The 19,004-nt window shown below is 49.4% G+C and overlaps 4 protein-coding genes across 5 annotated transcripts; 3 read left to right on the forward strand and 1 right to left on the reverse strand.

Annotated features, from left to right (window-relative positions):
• Positions 1–15: 15 nt before the first annotated feature.
• On the forward strand, positions 16–1,563 carry LOC136186566 (tRNA-queuosine alpha-mannosyltransferase-like). The gene is made up of 8 exons (XM_065973953.1): positions 16–210; positions 255–422; positions 479–703; positions 757–866; positions 918–1,062; positions 1,128–1,198; positions 1,248–1,342; positions 1,410–1,563. The coding sequence occupies exons 1-8, from the start codon at positions 26–28 to the stop codon at positions 1,470–1,472; spliced, it is 1,062 nt and encodes a 353-aa protein (XP_065830025.1). The 5' UTR covers positions 16–25; the 3' UTR covers positions 1,473–1,563.
• On the reverse strand, positions 1,382–2,196 carry LOC136186570 (small ribosomal subunit protein mS25-like). The gene is made up of 4 exons (XM_065973958.1): positions 2,005–2,196; positions 1,846–1,952; positions 1,712–1,799; positions 1,382–1,661 (listed from the first exon to the last, which is right to left on the reverse strand). Exons 1-4 carry the CDS (start codon positions 2,142–2,144, stop codon positions 1,493–1,495), a joined length of 504 nt encoding a protein of 167 aa, XP_065830030.1. The 5' UTR covers positions 2,145–2,196; the 3' UTR covers positions 1,382–1,492.
• Positions 2,149–16,550, forward strand: LOC136186554 (dynein axonemal heavy chain 6-like). Its single transcript, XM_065973938.1, has 34 exons — positions 2,149–2,190; positions 2,248–2,452; positions 2,499–2,534; positions 2,587–2,906; positions 2,968–3,180; positions 3,237–3,291; positions 3,348–3,482; positions 3,544–3,842; positions 3,904–4,087; positions 4,151–4,392; positions 4,449–4,557; positions 4,607–4,727; positions 4,787–5,343; positions 5,407–5,535; positions 5,594–6,464; positions 6,520–6,721; positions 6,770–7,148; positions 7,209–7,790; positions 7,849–8,870; positions 8,923–9,019; positions 9,066–9,149; positions 9,220–9,444; positions 9,501–9,602; positions 9,662–9,781; positions 9,842–10,744; positions 10,805–10,884; positions 10,941–11,021; positions 11,082–15,414; positions 15,485–15,670; positions 15,727–15,787; positions 15,844–16,007; positions 16,061–16,171; positions 16,222–16,333; positions 16,390–16,550. Exons 2-34 carry the CDS (start codon positions 2,267–2,269, stop codon positions 16,491–16,493), a joined length of 12,405 nt encoding a protein of 4,134 aa, XP_065830010.1. The 5' UTR covers positions 2,149–2,190; positions 2,248–2,266; the 3' UTR covers positions 16,494–16,550.
• LOC136186565 (ras-related GTP-binding protein C-like) lies at positions 16,548–18,763 on the forward strand. Of its 2 annotated transcripts, XM_065973950.1 has the most exons (15): positions 16,548–16,581; positions 16,630–16,700; positions 16,906–17,096; positions 17,159–17,292; positions 17,363–17,419; positions 17,477–17,546; positions 17,601–17,673; positions 17,789–17,828; positions 17,886–17,960; positions 18,013–18,077; positions 18,126–18,203; positions 18,254–18,352; positions 18,413–18,462; positions 18,508–18,554; positions 18,615–18,763. In XM_065973950.1, exons 1-15 carry the CDS (start codon positions 16,579–16,581, stop codon positions 18,666–18,668), a joined length of 1,107 nt encoding a protein of 368 aa, XP_065830022.1. In that variant the 5' UTR covers positions 16,548–16,578; the 3' UTR covers positions 18,669–18,763. The 2 variants fall into 2 exon arrangements, with proteins under 2 accessions (XP_065830022.1, XP_065830023.1); XM_065973951.1 differs by lacking the exons at positions 16,548–16,581; positions 16,630–16,700 and adding an exon at positions 16,753–16,819.
• Positions 18,764–19,004: the final 241 nt, after the last annotated feature.

Below are 19,004 nucleotides of genomic sequence, written 5' to 3' on the forward strand. Positions count from 1 at the left end.
GATCCGGTCGAGCTAACGCGCGTGTATGGAGCCCAAAGTTCTAATAATCGAGCCGTTCTGCGGCGGTTCTCATAAACAATTAGTCGCTCTACTAGAAGAAACTATTCCTGGCGTCGTATCGTTTGGAATGAAGCCTCAGAAATGGCACTGGCGAATGAGAACGTCGGCTCTTTACTTTTCCGCCGTCATTCCTCGCACAGAGCACTTGAGGCGAGCTTTATTCCGAACGTTTTAACCAAATGACGCATTTCTAGAACGTTGTTTGCAAGCTCCGTATTGAATTTAGCGGAACTCGTGGGTCTTCGACCCGACTTGGCGAACTTGAGAAAGGTCTTATACTTTCACGAAAATCAATTAGTTTATCCCGTACGAAAGCATCAAGATCGGGATTTTCAATACGGCTACAACCAAATTGTGTCTTGGTACGGATTTTTTCCCACCCACTGGCACTCTAAAATTATTATTGACATTCTTTTAGCCTCGTTGCTGACGTCATTGTTTTTAATTCTCGCTTCAACATGAATTCCTTCTTGTCTAATATTCAATCGTATTTGAAATTGATGCCCGATTATAGGCCAAAAGATCTTGCCGACCAAATCCGACCGAAATGTCGCGTTCTCTATTATCCCGTTGATTTTCCTTCCTACGCTTCGAGTGCCGTCGACGAAACGAAGCTTCTACACATTGTATGGCCACACAGATGGTGATTAGCCTCAATCTGAAATGTAGAAACCTCCAAGGTATTGCATATACTAGGGAACACGATAAAGATCCCGACACGTTTTTCTCCGTACTATTTCAACTTCAAGAGTTGGACTGCGCGTTCAACGTGTCCGTAATAGGCCAATCTTACGAAGAAATTCCAAGTATAAAGAAATGACATCTAAATACTATTCTCCATTGGAAACGCTGGTTAGAGATTTTTTCTGATGCTAGAAGGAAACTTGACGCTCACATACTAACTTGGGGATATCAAGAGAGCGTCGAAGATTACTATAGAGTATTGCAAGATGCCGATGTTGCCGTGTCGACAGCTCAACACGAATTTTTCGGAGTAGCCATGTAGAGCGCTAACTTTTCATTCAAAACGCTAGAACAACTATATTGTTTTCTTCTTTCTCCCCAAGGCTTGAGTCGGCGCATTTTGGCTGCTATCCGCTGTGCCCAAATCAGCTCGTATATCCGGAAATATTCCCAGGCACGTGTATAACCTGTTGTATGGCAATGAATTATATGATGGACTGTAGAGGAATGCATCTATCGTACGATACCTCAGCTCGTCAAGAAGCTCAAGTATTTTTGTCGCAATCCGAGCGCGTGCAGAAATGACAGAAAACCTCGGGTAAGACGAACGACACATTATGCCCACGCACTTCGCGTTTCCCCCATTTATTTTGTTTATTTATCAGATCAACCTCAAGCCATTCTCGTGGAAAACTTTAAAAGATTCCTACATCAAACTTTTGCACTAATGCGGTCTGTATAGTTTCATTTAAGATTTCTCCTCTTTCTCGTGAAATGCGTGAACTGCTTTAGGAAGTGGGACTTTAGCAGGACACGGTACTTGGCCTGGAATCTCACATATGCACTTTCGCCCAATGAGTCCAAAATTGGCTGGATTGGTTAGTAGAGAAAGTTTCTGATCACCGCTCACTTGCTCCCTAATTATCAAAACTGTTAGCTTTAAAATCAATAATTAATATGGTCTTACCCAGTCTTTCCTGCGATACCCTCTAGTTCATCTAAGATTTTATCGCACGGTTTTCCCTCGACGTCTAATTTTGTCCTTGTTCCATTTCCTAATTATTACTATTTTATTTAATCTAATTAATACGTCACGCATACCAAAATACACTTTAACAAGTGGAATAGGGTCTTCGTTTTTCTGACTAAATATCTGAACTTTGGGGTTCTTGTATTGAATCTGAGGAACTTTTTCGTGCCAGAAGCGTCTAGGTCGAGTCAGTCCTGAACGCGTGCAAGTTAAAAGGCTATTGCGCTTACTGGAGGCCTTCGTGTCCTCTTGAGTTCGTTCTATAGTGAACCGATATCGTTTTCACGTTTTCCTTCAGATAAGTCGTGCCCCCGTTGAGATATTCCAACGTACGCCTAAATCCGTATTTTCCTTTAGGCTTGAGTCTCATGATCGACGAATTTCGCGTCGGAAAATCGTTCTACGGAGTTGTACTGGTACAGACGTAGCGTGCTGGCTTTACGCACGTGACTGAATGTACGCGCCTACCTTAGTTACGGTCGTTAGGGCAACATGGAGCAGCCAACAGTTCGCAAAAGCGACTCGAAAGGCGGATTGTCTTCGCCTCTCGATCTCAGATTGTTGCCTCAGATTGATCCAGAAAAGTTGAGAGCTCGTCTGTACGCCAAACCAGACGTTCACGTCAATCCGCGCGCGGGATTGCAGTTCCCAAAGCAGACAGCAGCGCAAATTCGAAAAGTGGGACACACTCCATTACCAGTACCAATCTAAAGCATCTATTTAGGCTCGAGAAGCAGCGAAAACCAATCTAGAACCACTGGTACGTCGAAAGGGAAGAATTGTTTTGTCTACGAGACATTGACATTTTCTAGCCCGTGTTGCGAGCTTACCAGAAGCGCAATCAGCCGAGCCGCGATCGAGAGCTCCTATCTCAATCGCGAAACAAGATACCGCGACACGGCAGCCCTCTGCCGGCACTCGATCGCGACTCCGTCACGTCGCCTCTGCCCGAACTGCCCGAGCCGCTGAAAGAAAAGCAGGCGACGCTCGGCGGGCGAGGTGTCGATCCGAGAAAGCTGAAAAATCCGCTCGATATTGTCGAGAGGATACGAAACGAGCCCAGCTTGGGTTTTCTCTACTTGAGTCCAGCCGTGCCTCGATCTTCAGTCGATTATAATTACTACAATTTCAAGTATATAAATTTTTTTCTTACTGCTATGAAAAAATCTCGACGTTTTTTTTTTTCTTTTCAGGGTTGTGTCTCATGTTGATTTGAATAAAGAGGAGCATTTTACAATTAGCGTCGACGGAGTGACGCGCGTCTTCAATCGCGAAGTGGATTTCACTCTGTTGGATCGATGGCAGGACGAGTATAGAAACTATCTCAAGCTGATGAAAATCAAGACGTTTGCGAGTTTTCGAATTCAAAAAGCCTTCTCAATTTGGAGGAAATACGTCAGGCAGAAGTGAGAAGAACGGGAATTTTCGAGAGGTTCTGATGCAACGAGAGAATTCGATTTAGAAAAGTCCAACTGTCAAGAAATCGTCTTGGAAAAAATTTGTTCATACTCAATGCTGTGGGTGGCCGTAAACGCTTGCCCTGTCGGATTTTTAATTATTTTTCTACCTACAGCCTTTGAGGCAGGCGCTGCTAAGCGTACGTGAAATGTGCTATCGCATCAGCGACACGAACCTGCTTAAACTGGAGACAAACCACACGTATGTATTGGATAACTTTCAGCGGGTTCAAAGTGATTTTTTGGATGAGGTAAGAGGTCGAATTATAAGGTAGTCACGTTTGAATGATCTCTAGTTCGCTCTTTTCGTAGGTGGTCGGTAGCTTGACTCAGGTACACGATCTCGTCTCTGAAGTGGTGCACGACGCGTGCGGAAAAGCGCTTCTCGCCGCCGGATTCCGACCCGATAACTGGGACGTGATGTACGTCGACGAAGAGGACGACAATATGAACGCGACTCTGGAATCGACAGCACAAGAAGTGCCACTCAATTCAACCGACGTTGAAATAATCGACTACATGACCACTCAGCATGAGCAGGACGACGACGGCGAGCCGGCCACGTACACGCTCCAGGCAAATAAGAGAAAGCATTGCAAGAGACTCACAAGGTGGAGTGGGGAAACTTGCGGCGCGTGCAGTCTCTCTTTCATTTGATGCGGTCGCGTTTAGCTTTATACAGCTGGCCGATTACTTGATATTGGGCACTTTGCATCAGTTGATGGTGCACTCGCTGGCCGGATTTCTCGACTTGCTCAATGACCAGCTAGCTACTTTGGTTACCATACAACCGGCGATCAGTCAAAAGGAAATCGAAGCGATGGACGAACCGATGTACGCAGAAACGGAGGAAAAGGTCAGTGGGGAGAAAATAGCGAAGCAGGGAGTGCGTGCAATTAACAGGCTTTTTCTCTCGAAGGAGGGACGGGAGTCAAAAGTTAGCGTTGAAAAACAGACTCCACCTCCGCAACAGCAGATTGCGGATCCTTTCGTCGCTCCCATGTTTCTCTCCGAACTTCGCTTGGAGTTGGCGCAGCTCCGTTTCTGTCCCTCTCACGACGACTATCATAAGGTGATAGGCGGAATTGTTGATAAGATGCAGGGCACCGTTTTGAGCATCGAAAATCTCGTTCAAGACGACTATTTCAATCCGTTCACAATGTGAGGCGAAGAATTGGAAACTTCTCCTGTGCCGATTGCTGTCTTTTTTTTTCTAGGCCAAAAATAAACGGGAAACACGAGGAAAAGACGATTGGAAACGGACCAAACTTGACCGTTGTCTTCGAAGAAGACCAGCACTTTCAAGATCTCTTAGCCGGCTTGAAAGTATTATCGCCTAGATTTTAGAAAAATCCAATTTGATTTCTTCCCATAGGAATGTCTTCGTCAAGGCTTTCACACGGCTCAACGCTACGCCGCAACGTACGAACCGTTTCGAAATTTCTACGCCGCAAACGAAGCGACGGACTTGGCGGGCTTGTGCAACGCAGATCAAGGCAAGAGAATTGCGTGCATGCGAATCACCCCGTGTATATAAACTCTTTTTTTTTCTTAGACGTGGAATTCTTTCAACGATCGCTGGCTCGCTATTCGCGTCAGAACAAGCTCGTCGTCGGAATGAACGAGACGAAAACGGTCGGATTTTTGAAAATTGACACGCTTCCGCTGAAAAACGCCATACTCCCTTCGCCGAAAAAGTGTCGCGGCATCATCGATCATTATTTACCCATTCTCGCTCGGCAACGCATGGACACGCTGATTCTGTTCAGTCAGGACGCGTCCGGACGACTGGAGAAAAAGCCGACGAGCACGGTCGAATTTGTTGAATCGCTTACGTTCCTAGACCAAATTCAGGAGAAAATCGACAACGTCGAATTAGACATGAACGTCGTGAAGGAACTCTACGATCTGATTGAGCAGTACAACGTGCCCGTGCCGCCCGAAGATTTGGCGACGTACAAGACGCTGTCGCCGTCGATAATTGCCGTTAAGAATACAATTGATAAGTCGGTCGGCGAAAGGGACGCCAACGTCGACCGATTCTGCACGCACTTGGACAAGGATATAGCTGCTTTGAATAAGGAGGTGAAGGAAGTCAAAGAGGAAGCCCAGGTGATTTTTTTTTCTTTTGTGGTGGGAGAGAGGCCATGTGCGATTTCTCTGTTTCTTTTTCAGCACGCTTGGATTTTGGATTTGCAATCGGATCAGACGAAGGTGTTGGAGTATTTGCGCGAACGTTTGGAGAAGTTGGACGATCTTCACAAGAAGGCGTTCACCTATAAATCGTACCAGAAAAACTTCAAGGTACATAGGAAAAAATTGAATAGGCAAAAAGATTTCATTTCTCCTTATGTGTATAAAGGTCGAAGTGACTCGATTCGATGCTCTCGAAGAAACCCACGCCGAGGTGAAATTGAAGCAGACCCTGTGGACGTCCCTTTCCGAGTGGGAGGCACTAAACGAGAGTTGGTTGACGATTCCGTTCGACGAGCTGAAAGCGGACGTCGTGAGCACGACGGTGACAAAGTACGTCAAGTCGGTGTATCAGTTGGAAAAGGGCCTGCCGCCCAACAGCGTCGTTCCCATGCTCAAGACGAAAGTGGAGGCAATGCGCGACAAGGCGCCCGTCGTGACCGATTTGCGCAATCCGGCGCTGAAACAGCGTCACTGGGATCAGATCGAGGAAATTGTCGGGCAGAAATTCGCGTCGGTCGGCGGCGATCAGCCGCTCACGTTGGCTCGATTCGTCGAGCTCGACATATTCGAGCACGGCGAACGCATTCAGGAGGTTTCCGGGCAGGCGTCGAGCGAAGCATCGTTGGAAGCACTTCTTAAGAAAGTCGAGGAAGCGTGGAAGTCGGCCGAATACGTCGTCCTGGCTCATCGCGACTCGAAAGACGTCTTCATTCTCGGCGGAACGGACGACATTCAAGTGCTGCTCGACGACAGCATGGTGAACGTGTCGACGATCGCCGGCTCGCGACACGTCGGTCCCATCAAGCCGAAAGTCGACGAATGGGACAAGCAGTTGCGACTCTTTTCCGACACGCTCGACGAATGGTTGACGTGCCAGCGAAATTGGCTCTATTTGGAGAGCATATTCAGCGCACCCGACATCCAACGGCAATTGCCGAACGAAGCGAAAATGTTCTCCGTTGTCGACAAATCGTGGAAGGAGATCATGAGACGGGCGAATAAGTATCCGAATGCGTTGAGAGCAACGACGCAGACCGGTGAGTTAATGGTTTATTCACTTGAGAGACGGAGACTAGTTTTTCGCTCTCTAAGGTCTTCTGGACGCGTTTAAGAATAATAATCATCTGCTGGATCAAATCCAAAAGTGTCTTGAAGATTATCTCGAATCGAAACGACTTCTCTTTCCTCGCTTCTACTTTCTTTCCAACGACGAATTGCTGGAGATATTGTCGCAGACGAGAAATCCGCTAGCCGTTCAGCCTCACCTTAGAAAATGCTTCGACGCCATACAAAAGCAAGAGAAATTGTTTCGTGAGAGTCTGTTTTTTTATTTTACTCGTAGGCTGGAATTTGGTGTTGCCCCTGCTGCGGATCAGCTCGGCGGCGGCGGCGAAACGTACACGAACGACATTTTGGCACTTCTCTCACCCGAAGGAGAGCGCGTTCCCCTGACGAAAGGTCTCAAAGCGCGCGGCAACGTCGAAACGTGGCTCCAGCAGGTCGAGGAGAGCATGATGACGTCGTTGCGTCGAATCACCAAGGCGTCGATCGCCGACTTCGAAGCGCGACCGCGACAAGAATGGATTCGATCTCATCCCAGTCAAGTCGTTCTGACCGTGAATCAGATCATGTGGTGTCGCGACTTGACGTCGTGTCTGACGGCCGAAGGCGAGGAGAACGTCGTCGAGGCGATCAAGGGCGCCGAAGAGAGATGTTTTCAGGTAAGACGAAAGAAAGACATGCATGCAACAACGTTTTCTCGAATATAAAGACCTATATAGGGTTTGAGCAATTTAGCCGAGCTGGTTCGAGGCGAGCTTCCGAAATTGCTTCGATCGATTTTGACGGCGGTGATCACGATCGACGTGCACGCTCGCGACATCGTCACCAACATGGTCCAATGTCAAGTCTCTCATCCCAACGATTTCAATTGGATCAAGAATCTTCGCTACTACTGGGATCAAGAGATCGACAATTGCATCGTTCTCATGTCCAATTCGCGCTACATCTACGGCTACGAATACCTCGGAGCCTGTCCGCGTCTCGTCATAACGCCGCTCACCGATCGATGCTATCTCTGTCTCATGGGTGCACTCCAACTCGATCTAGGCGGCGCGCCCGCCGGTCCCGCCGGCACGGGAAAGACGGAAACGGTGAAGGATCTCGCAAAAGCGCTGGCAAAACAGTGCGTCGTCTTCAACTGCTCCGAAGGGCTCGATTTCAAAATGATGGGTCGTTTCTTCTCCGGACTCGCTCAAAGCGGAGCCTGGTGCTGCTTCGACGAATTCAATCGAATCGACATCGAAGTCTTGTCCGTCATTGCACAGCAACTTCTCACCATACGAAACGCCAAAGCGTCAAAGGTATTAGTATTAGTATTATTAGTATTATTAGTATTATGTTTTATTGTCGTTTTTATAGGCGACGAGATTTATGTTCGAAGGACGAGAAATCAAACTCATTTCGTCCTGCTCGGCATTCATCACAATGAATCCCGGCTACGCCGGCCGCACGGAACTTCCCGACAACTTGAAGGCGCTCTTTCGTCCCTTCGCCATGATGGTTCCGGACTACGGACTCATTGCCGAAGTCATTCTCTATTCGGAAGGATTTCATTCGTCGAAGAATCTCGCTCAGAAAATGGTTCAAATGTATAAGCTCTGCAGCGAGCAGCTATCCCAGCAGGATCACTACGATTTCGGCATGCGCGCCGTCAAGTCGGTGCTCGTCATGGCCGGCTCGTTGAAACGCGAAAATCCCGACGTCGCCGAAGACGTCGTGCTGATTCGCGCTCTGCGCGACAGCAATCTGCCGAAATTTCTCTCCGACGACGCCGTTCTCTTTCAAGCGATCCTATTGGATCTGTTTCCCGGAATCGAGATTCCGTCGCACGACTACGGAAAGCTTCAGCTGTCGATCGAGAGCGCACTCGCTTCGAAGAATTTGCAGTGCGTCGATAGTCTCGTCAAAAAGACGATACAGCTGTACGAGACGATGATCGTGCGTCACGGCGTCATGCTCGTTGGGCCGACGGGCGGCGGCAAGACGACGTCGTATCAGGCGCTTCAGACGGCGCTGACCGACTTGCACGCGCAGAAGTTGAATCACTACTTCTACCAGCCGGTTCACACGTTCGTCATGAATCCGAAGGCGATTTCGATGGGCGAACTGTACGGCGAGGTGAACAGGTTGACGCTCGAGTGGAACGACGGTCTCATGGCCATGACCGTTCGTCACGCCGTCAAGGACACGACCGACGATCACAAGTGGATCGTCTGCGACGGGCCCGTCGACGCTCTGTGGATCGAGAACATGAATACGGTGCTCGACGACAATAAAATGCTCTGCTTGGCTAATAGCGAGCGAATTAAATTGAATTCGACCATCCACATGTTGTTTGAAGTGCAGGATTTGGCCGTCGCCTCACCAGCTACAGTCAGCCGGTAAAGGAGACAGAGTGAGAAGAGTTGGGTTTTTGTATAGGTTTTTTTTCAGGTGCGGCATGGTGTATATTGATCCTGCCGATTTGGGCTGGAGGCCGTACGTAAAAACTTGGCTGGAAAGCAAAGAAGCCTTTAGAAAGGAAACAAAAGTAATAAATCATACGGCAAGTCGTCTTTGTCTTAACGCCACTTTAGGATTACCTACTTGACCTCTTTGAGAACAACATAGACGGAGGTCTTAAATTCGTTCACAAGAAGTGCACGCAGGGTATGACGCAGGTAAGAGAGAGATAGAGAGAGATTCGTTCACGTTTAGAAGAAGAAATTCGTATGGGTCGGCTTTCTTTAGGTCGACGTGAACAAGGTGATGGCTGTTTGCAATTTGATGGAGGCTCTGCTACTGCGGCGCGGCGGTGCGAACGTTCAGGAGTCGAATGAGCGCCTGCATCCTTTGGTGGCGACGACGTTCGTTTTTTGCTACGTATGGGGCATCGGCGGGAACTTAGTCGAAGCGTCACAGGATCCCTTTGATTCGTTCGTGAGGGATCAATTCAATGAAAATCCAGACGTTAAGGTAAAAGGAGGCTTCGCTTCGATTAAAGTGTTTTAAGTATTAGCTTCTCCTTTTAGTTGCCTGGAAGTGGCGATTTGTTTGGCTACTACGTCGATTTTGAAACTCGCCGATTCGAAAGTTGGGACAAGCTCGTTTCAACATTTCAGTACAAGACCGAGGTATTATTGACATAGCACGAATTTAGTTGAAATATCGTCGTCTAATTAATTACCCCAAGATTCCTTATTTCGAACTTCTCGTTCCTACGGTCGACACGGTTCGCTTCGGCTTTCTCCTCGAACGCTTGGTCAAAATCAACAAGTCGGTTCTCTTTACTGGAACTACAGGCGTCGGAAAGGTGAGAGAAAGAGAGCGCTACGAGTTTCGCTCGCTGATATTTTGTCTGCTCTTCTTCCAGTCCGTCATAGCCAAGGCTCAGCTGAACGACATGATCTCGCAGGACTTCATCCCCGTCTCGATCAACTTTTCGGCGCAGACGAGCAGCAAACGCACGCAGGCCATCGTCGAGTCGAATTTGGAGAAGAAACGAAAAAACATCCTCGGTGCGCCGAAGGACAAACGCATCGTCATCTTCGTCGACGATCTCAACATGCCGAAATTGGACAGGTACGGATCGCAGCCTCCTATCGAACTTCTGCGACAATATCAAGACTTCGGCGGCTTTTACGATCGCGACAAGTTCTTCTGGAAAGTCATTCAGGACACGGTCGTGTGCGCGGCGTGCGCGCCGCCCGGCGGCGGTCGCAATCCGGTGACGCCGCGTCTTCTTCGTCACTTCAATACGTTCTGCATACCGCCGCCGAACGAGCAGAGTCTCAAGCACATATTCGAGGCGATCGTGAACGGATTTCTCGCCGAGTTTCCGGCGCCCGTCAAACAGTGCGGCGACGGCATCGTCGCGGCGAGCGTCGAGATCTATCGACGCATGAGTACCGATCTTTTGCCGACGCCGGCCAAGTCGCACTACGTTTTCAATTTGCGCGATTTGTCCAAGTGCATACAGGGCGTGCTTCAAGCCGATTCGGGAATTATTCGCGAGCCGGGACAGATTTTTCGACTCTTCTGTCACGAGGCCCAGCGAACGTTTCACGATCGTCTCATCGACAAGACGGATAAAATGTATTTCTACGGTATACTTTCCGAGATGGCGTCGAGATATTTCGGCAAGGAAGTGCCGCCGGAAAATTTCGAGACGAATCCGATTATATTCGGTGACTTTATGAAAATGGGCGCTCCAAAACCAGATCGTCTCTACGAAGAATTGACGGACGTACGAAAAGTGCAGAACGTCTTAAACGAAGTATGCTCCAGTCAGAAAACGACACCGGCCTAAAACGTTTTCTTTTCTTTGTCCCTACAGTACTTGGACGACTTCAATTTGAGTTCGTCAAAGGAAATGAAGCTCGTCTTCTTTCTCGACGCTGTTCAGCACGTTACGAGGTAAAAACGCGAGAGATTTTAGTTAGGGATGACGATCTTACGTGGAGTGTGTCCAGAATCGCTCGAATGATACGACAACCGCGAGGAAACGCTCTTCTCGTCGGTGTCGGCGGCACGGGCAAACAAAGTCTGACTCGGTAAGAACTGAGAAAAGGAATACTGAGAAATTGTGCATCTTCCTTTTTTTTCTTTCTAAGACTCGCTTCTCACATGTGCGGCTACAAGTGCTTTCAAATTGAATTGATGCGCGGCTACGACTACGCCGCCTTTCACGAGGACCTGAAGAAATTGTACGAATTGGCCGGCGTCGAATTGCAGGACACCGTCTTTCTCTTCACCGACACCCAAATCGTCGTCGAGGAATTTCTCGAAGACATCAATAACATGCTCAACTCCGGCGAAGTGCCGAATCTGTTCGAGGCCGACGAATACGAGCGCATACTGTCGGTGACTCGACCGGCGGCGAAAGACGCCGGCATCGGCGAACAGGATCGCGACGGCATATTCAACTATTTCATTAGTCGAGTGCGAGACAATCTTCACATCGTTCTCTGCATGAGTCCCGTCGGCGACGCGTTTCGTTCGCGATGTCGAATGTTTCCGTCGCTCGTCAATTGCTGCACGATCGACTGGTTCACCGAGTGGCCGCAGGAGGCGTTGCTATCCGTCGCGCGATCGTTTTTCGAGCAGATCGATCTCGGCGACGACGGCATGAAGGAGAAGATAGCCGAAATGTGCGTCGAGATTCACACGAGCGTCAGTTCGATGGCCGATCGCTTTTACACCGAATTGCGTCGACGCTACTACACGACGCCGACGAGCTATTTGGAGCTGATCAATCTGTATTTGGACATGCTCGGCGACAAGCGAAAACAATTGGTGACGGCCAAAGATCGCGTTGCGAACGGTTTGCGAAAGTTGCACGAAACGAACGAACTCGTCGCGACGATGGAAGTCGAATTGACGGACTTGCAGCCAAAGTTGGAGAAGAAGTCGGCCGACACGCAGAAGCTGATGGAACAGTTGGTCGTCGATCAGGAAAAAGCGGACAAAGTGCGCGACGTCGTCGCCAAGGAAGAGGCGATCGCCAAGCAGAAGGAAGCGGAAACAAAGGCTATAGCGACGGACGCGCAAAAGGATCTTGACGAAGCGTTGCCGGCGCTCGAAGCGGCCAACAAAGCATTGGACTCGCTCGACAAGAACGACATCTCCGAAGTGCGCGTCTTCACGAAACCCCCCGATCTCGTGCTCACCGTCATGGAAGCGATTTGCATTCTATTCAACGTTCGTCCCGACTGGGCCAATTCGAAGCAGTTGCTCGGCGACTCCGGCTTTCTCAAGCGAATGTTCGAGTACGAAAAGGATAAGATTCCCGAGTCGACGTTGCGAAAGTTGAAGAAGTACATCGAAAATCCGAAATTCGTGCCGGAAATCGTCGAAAAGACGTCGAGAGCGTGCAAGTCGATGTGCATGTGGGTCCGTGCGCTCGATTTCTACGCCAAAGTCTTCAAGACGGTCGAGCCGAAACGAGCCCGACTCAAGGCCGCTCAAGCGGACTTGGACGTCGTTCAGGCGCAGCTGGCCGAGAAGCAGCGCGCCCTCGCTCAAGTCGAAGCAAAAATCGCCGAACTCAAGGCGACGTACGATCGCAGCGTCAGCGAAAAGGAGAAACTGACGGCGGACATCGGTACGACGCAATCGCGTCTGACTCGCGCTTCTAAATTGACGACGGCGCTTGCCGACGAACAGGAGAGATGGCAGGAATCGGTTATTCAGTTCGAGCGCGAGATCGGAAACGTCGTCGGAAACGTTTTCGTCGCCGCCGCCTGCGTCGCTTACTACGGAGCGTTTACGAGTCAATATCGTTCGGAGCTCGTGACGCGTTGGATGAATCGATGTCGAGAGATCGGCGTGCCCGTTTCCGACGATTTTTCGCTCGTCGGCACGTTGGCCGATTCGTATCAGATTCGTCAGTGGAATGCCGACGGATTGCCGCGCGACACCGTGTCGACGGAGAACGCCGTTCTCGTGACGCGCGGAAAACGCTGGCCGTTGATGATCGATCCGCAGGAGCAGGCCAATCGATGGATTCGAGCGATGGAGATGAAGAATGGACTCAAAGTCATAAAATTGTCCAATCCGAACTATTTGCGAACGCTGGAGAATGCCATACGAATCGGCATGCCCGTTCTGCTCGAGGACGTCGAAGAATCGCTCGATCCGTCTCTCGAGCCCGTTCTCCTTCGGCAGACGTTTATGCAAGGCGGTCGTCTGCTCATTCGTCTCGGCGACAGCGACATCGACTACGACAAGAACTTTCGCTTTTACATGACGACGAAGATGGCCAATCCGCACTATTTGCCCGAAGTCTGCATCAAAGTGACGATCATCAATTTCACAGTGACAAAGTCCGGTCTCGAAGATCAGCTGCTCAGCGACGTCGTTCGACTCGAACGACCCGATTTGGAAGAGCAACGCAACGAGCTCATCGTCAAAATCAACGCCGACAAAATGGAACTGAAAAAGGCCGAAGACAAGATACTCAAGTTGCTCTTTCACTCGCAGGGCAACATACTCGACGACGAAATTCTCATTCAGACGCTCAACGACTCGAAAAAGAAATCGCAAGAGATCAGCGTTCGTCTCAAGGAAGCCGAAGAGACGGAAGCGAAAATCACGACGGCACGCGAAAAATATCGTCCCGTCGCGACGCGCGGATCCGTCATGTTTTTCGTCGTCGCCGACTTGGCCGAAGTCGATCCCATGTATCAGTACTCGCTCAAATATTTCAAGCAGCTCTTCAACGTTTGCATCGAGAGCAGCGAAAAGTCGAACGACTTGCAGCGTCGTCTCGACATACTGATGAGCACGACGACGAGTCAGGTCTACACGAACGTGTCGCGCGGCCTATTCGAGAAGCACAAGCTCGTCTTTTCGTTCATGCTCTGCGGCGAAATCATGCGTCAAGAGGGAACGATCGTCAGCGCCGAGTGGGAGTACTTTCTTCGCGGCGCCGCCGGCGTCGAAAAAGAGCGACCGGCCAAGCCCGACGTCGAATGGATCAGCGATTCGCTCTGGAAGAATTGCTGCGATTTGGAGGAGAGCGTGCCGGCGTTTGCCGGACTGTGCGCTAGTCTCGTGAAGGAGCACATCTTCTGTCGGCTTGGTTCGCTCGAAGTGAAACTGAATCCCGAACAATACGACGGCTACGAGTCGAGCGACGAGACGACGGCGCCGTCGTGGAACGATCGCTTGTCGTCGTTTCAGAAGTTGATCATGGTGAAAACGTTTCGCGAGGAGAAGGTGATCTTTGCCGCCGTCGATTTTGTGTCGTCGAATCTCGGTCGTCAGTTCGTCGAGAGTCCGCCCGTCGATTTGCACACGCTCTTCGAGGACATGGCGCCGACGACGCCGCTCGTCTTCGTTCTCTCGACCGGTTCCGATCCGATGAGCGCCTTTTTGCGATTTGCACGCGAGAAAGGCTATTCGGAACGATTCCACGCCATATCGCTCGGTCAAGGTCAGGGTCCCGTTGCCGAGAAATTGATCGCGACGGCGACGAAAAGCGGCGATTGGGTTTTCCTGCAGAATTGTCATCTCGCCGCGACGTGGATGTTGGCGATGGAAAACGTTATCAAGGGATTCAGTGCGCCGGACGTCGAGATTCATTCCGACTTTCGTCTCTTTCTCAGCTCTATGCCGGCGAAAATCTTTCCCGTCAGCGTTCTGCAGAATTCCGTCAAAGTGACGAACGAACCGCCGAAAGGTCTTCGAACGAATTTGCTTCGCGCTTTCGCCGAAATGACGAGTCAGTATTTCGAGGATCATCAGCTCGAAGGGACGTGGCGTCGTCTCATCTTCGGCGTCTGCTTCTTCCACGCCGTTATTCAAGAACGAAAGAAATTCGGTCCGCTCGGCTGGAACATCAAGTACGAATTCAACGACTCGGATCGCGAGTGCGCGCTGAGCAATCTCCAAATGTTTCTCGCCGACGGCGAATTGCCGTGGGACACGCTCACCTTCATAACGGGCGAGATCACGTACGGCGGTCGTGTGACGGACTCGTGGGATCAGCGCTGCTTGCGCACAATCTTAAATCGATTCTTTTCGCCGAAGACGCTCGACGACGGATATCGATACTCGGAATCGGGTATTTACTACTGCCCCGACGGTTCCTTGCTCAAAGACTATCGCGACTACATTGAGGCACTGCCGTTGAGCGACGAACCAGAAATCTTCGGCATGCACGACAACGCGAACATCACGTTTCAAATGCAGGAAACGAACGCGTTGGTTTATACGATTTTGGACGTGCAACCGAGAACGGCGAGCGCCGGCGGCGGCAAAACGAGCGACGAGATTGTTTACGAGCTGGCGCAGAGCGTGCTCGATCGGTTGCCCGAGACGCTCGATATCGACCAAGCGAATCCGGTCATGTTTGAACCGGATGCAAAGGGGCGAATCAATTCGTTGACGACGGTGCTCGGTCAAGAAGTCGATCGATTCAACAAGCTTCTCTCACGAATAAAGGTATGTTGAAGTCCATATGTAGGGGGGGGGGGGGGGGGTATGGTCGTCAATGTCGGGTTTTTTAATTAAGGGTTCGATGAGAAATATTCAAAAGGCCATCAAGGGATTGGTTGTCATGTCGGAAGAGCTCGAAATGGTTTACACGAGCTTTTTGAATAATCAGGTGCCCCAACTCTGGGCTAGTGCTGCGTATCCTTCGCTGAAGCCTCTTGCCTCGTGGATACGAGATCTGGTGCTTCGTATTCATTTTGTTGACGTGAGAGTGAACGATCAAGTGAAAGAAATCAACCCAATTCTTTCTTGTTTTTGCAGCATTGGATTAGGCACGGTCCACCCAAGTCATTCTGGATTTCTGGATTCTTTTTTCCTCAAGGTAGTTGATTGTTCTTGAAGAAGAGCTTTAGTCAAAAGCCTTTTCTTTTTCTTCAGGATTTCTAACAGGAACGCTGCAGAATCACGCGCGAAAATACAATCTTCCTATCGACGAACTGAGCTTTCATTACGTCGTCTCATCCGTTTACAGAAACCAGCAGGATTTCTACAACGAATCCAAGACGCAACAACCCGGGCAAGAACTCGAAATGGACAAAGAAGTAAGATCGACTCTTGTGCATGGTCTAGTGAATCGACGACCATTTTTGCGCAGATCGAGACGCCAGAAAACGGAGTTCTCGTTCACGGACTGTTCTGCGACGGCAGTCGGTGGGACGACGAAAATGGCATTCTCGCCGTTCCTCTTCCCGGTCAAATGAACGACGTAAGTTTACATCGTGCACGATCGCTTGCTCAGATTAATTATTGTTTTAGCCTTTGCCTGTCATGCTCATGGAACCTCGTCAGAAATTTTCTCCCGATTCAATGAGATATCGGTGCCCGCTATACAAGACTGGAGCACGTGCTGGCGTTTTGTCTACAACAGGTATTGAAGTTATTGAATTTGTCTTGTCTTTCGTCTGACGTGTTGTGATTTTTGAGGTCATTCGACTAATTTCGTCGTCACTGTCGACCTTCCATCGCAGAAATCATCTGACTACTGGATATCAATGGGAACAGCCCTTCTATGTCAACTCGGAGAATAACAGTTTCATGTGCAACTCTGTTAATTTTCTAAATACATGTATTGGCTATTAGAATTACAACGCGCACGCGTAGCGGCACCAAAACATGGTGAGCCAGAAACTCTCCCCAATAGGCGATATATATCTCTCATCCTAGTCGGACAGTGACGACGAACCTTTCCCGTCAGGAAGTTACAGCGTAGTCGGCTCGTTTCCTCGCGAATACGGGTAAGCGAGCTCGTGAACGCCCCACGTCTTCGAAATCGCGTCGCAATCGAGATCCCCGAGCCCCTTTTCTACACTAGATACAACGCCTGTCAAATAAAAGCGTCGTCGCGCGCTCTCAGGCACGTTTCCTCTCGACAAAAACGCCGAAAAAAAAATCGACGAAAAACGAGAGAACATTACGTCACTCCTTTCTCTCCTCTTCTAGCTACGGTCCGGCCGACGGCGACGACGCGGCGGCGGCGGCGAGCGGCGTCGGAGCGGGCGAAGCGAAGCCGCGCATTCTCCTCATGGGATTGCGACGCGGCGGCAAGTCGTCGATCAAAAACGTCGTCTTTCACAAGATGTCTCCCAACGAGACCCTCTTTCTTGAGAGCACGAATAAGATCGTCAAGGATGGTGGGTGCCCGTTTTTTTTTCGTGATGAAGCGCGTTGCTGACGTCTTTCGTTTTTTTTTTAGTGATTCAGAATAGTTCGTTCGTGCAGTTTCAGATTTGGGATTTTCCCGGACAGATCGATTTCTTTCATCCGGCTTTTGATTCCGATGCGATTTTCGGGAGTGCCAATGCTCTCGTGTTTGTGATCGATTCCCAGGTACTTCGCGACGTCGTCCTGAAAAAGAAAATTGGGAGAAAGCGTGCTTTTCTTTTCTTTCCCTGCGCAGGATGACTACACTGACGCTTTGCAGAAATTGCACCTGACCGTAACCAAGGCATATACCGTACGTAGGGCAGTAGAGAGCGCGCGTGCATTTCCTTTTTTACGCGGAGTGCTGTAGGTCAATCCCCATATCAAATGCGAGGTCTTTATTCACAAAGTCGACGGTCTTTCTGATGATCACAAAATCGGTGAGAAGACATTGAAAATCTCATTGGAGGCCTTTGTAAGTCTTGCGAGTGTAGAAGTCCAACGTGATATTCACCAAAGAGCGACGGACGATCTCGCTGATGCCGGCTATGAGAATCTTCATCTCAGGTAAGGAAGTCTGATAATGAAAGTACCCTGGGAAGCGACAGAGTTCCTGCTGAAATAGACGCGATTCAGTTTTCTGGGGGGTGTTTTACGCTTTTAGTAGTATTTCCTTGTTTAGTTTCTACTTGACGAGCATCTACGATCATTCTATTTTTGAGGTAAAAAATACGCGAGCACGACTTGCACTTTGGGTGAAGCGCTTTTTGGCGGAGTAGGCGTTTAGCAAGGTCGTACAGAAACTCATTCCCCAACTGCCTACATTAGAGAATTTGCTCAACATTCTGATCTCAGTGAGATATAGAGAAACTGTGCACCTCGTAAGCGTAAGCGTTATCTGAGCAGAATTCTGGCATTGAAAAGGCTTTTCTATTTGACGTGATCAGTAAAATTTATATTGCCACAGATAGGTACGGGCATTGGCAGCAATTGCTCCTTTTTATGACCTCTTCTCGCAGCTCTCCTGTTGACATGCAGTCCTATGAACTGTGCTGTGACATGATTGATGTAGTCATTGACATATCTTGCATATATGGGTAGGTCAACTAAAATAGATGATAGCGCTGTTAGAGTAATTAATGTGTAGACTGAATGAAGAGGGCGACGGATCGGCCTACGACACGAAATCAGCGTCAATCATACGACTCAACAACAGCACCATTGTGTATCTGAGAGAAGTCAATAGGTGGGCAGGGGCGTTTTATGAGTGAGTGTCTGTGGTCTGCAGCAGTCTCACTTTTGCCAGGTATCTTGCTCTGATATGTTTGATGAGAGAGGAGAGCTTTGAGAAACAAGGTACAGGTAGTTGCAGTCCTGAGTTCTATTCTTACACATTTCTAGGTCTCATTGACTACAACTTTCACTGCTTCAGACAAGCTATTCAAGAGGTTATTTTTCGAAATCTGTATTCCTTTCCTTTTCGGCTAATGTTCCGTCTCCGATTCAAGGTCTTTGAGATTCGACGTAGGGCCCTTCTCGAACAGTCGTCGCGAGTTGTGTAGCGTGAAAACGCCCCGATTGCATGGCTATAATATGCTGGCTCTTCTTTGTCCGTCATGCAAACGAATACATGCGCTCCGCACGCGTTCTCGTTTCACCATACGAGAATAATCGGACGCCCCAGGATTATTGTTGGGCGGAGGCCACGAATACGGCGCAAACGATCGAAAAAGGGTGTGGTCCTCTTCGCGACTTTCGGAAAGCGCCGGCGAGCGATTCCCGAACAACCAAAGTAGTCCTAGCAGCCAATCTATTAGAGAGTAGTCCTAGAGGAGCAACTACCTACTAATCGGAGGTATGACTAATCGACGAACCGGCGCATATGACGGGCTTCCGCT

The sequence above is a fragment of the Oscarella lobularis genome, chromosome 4, assembly GCF_947507565.1.
Source record: "Oscarella lobularis chromosome 4, ooOscLobu1.1, whole genome shotgun sequence".
Classification (NCBI taxonomy): domain Eukaryota; kingdom Metazoa; phylum Porifera; class Homoscleromorpha; order Homosclerophorida; family Oscarellidae; genus Oscarella; species Oscarella lobularis.

Excerpts from the sequence above, each read along its gene's own strand:
- LOC136186566 (XM_065973953.1), top strand. The coding sequence starts at position 26 with ATGGAGCCCAAAGTTCTAATAATCGAGCCGTTCTGCGGCGGTTCTCAT. Across the intron at positions 211-254 it reads CCTCGCACAGAGCACTTGAG|AACGTTGTTTGCAAGCTCCG; the intron begins GCGAGCTTTATT and ends ACGCATTTCTAG. Across the intron at positions 867-917 it reads ATCTTACGAAGAAATTCCAA|AGATTTTTTCTGATGCTAGA; the intron begins GTATAAAGAAAT and ends AACGCTGGTTAG.
- LOC136186570 (XM_065973958.1), bottom strand. The coding sequence starts at position 2,144 with ATGAGACTCAAGCCTAAAGGAAAATACGGATTTAGGCGTACGTTGGAA. Across the intron at positions 1,953-2,004 it reads AGAGGACACGAAGGCCTCCA|ACGCTTCTGGCACGAAAAAG; the intron begins GTAAGCGCAATA and ends GACTCGACCTAG. Across the intron at positions 1,662-1,711 it reads GGTATCGCAGGAAAGACTGG|GGAGCAAGTGAGCGGTGATC; the intron begins GTAAGACCATAT and ends TTTGATAATTAG.
- LOC136186554 (XM_065973938.1), top strand. The coding sequence starts at position 2,267 with ATGGAGCAGCCAACAGTTCGCAAAAGCGACTCGAAAGGCGGATTGTCT. Across the intron at positions 2,453-2,498 it reads CAGCAGCGCAAATTCGAAAA|GCTCGAGAAGCAGCGAAAAC; the intron begins GTGGGACACACT and ends GCATCTATTTAG. Across the intron at positions 6,465-6,519 it reads GAGAGCAACGACGCAGACCG|GTCTTCTGGACGCGTTTAAG; the intron begins GTGAGTTAATGG and ends TCGCTCTCTAAG.
- LOC136186565 (XM_065973950.1), top strand. Across the intron at positions 17,293-17,362 it reads TGTTTGTGATCGATTCCCAG|GATGACTACACTGACGCTTT; the intron begins GTACTTCGCGAC and ends TTCCCTGCGCAG. Across the intron at positions 18,463-18,507 it reads GGAGAGCTTTGAGAAACAAG|GTCTCATTGACTACAACTTT; the intron begins GTACAGGTAGTT and ends ACACATTTCTAG.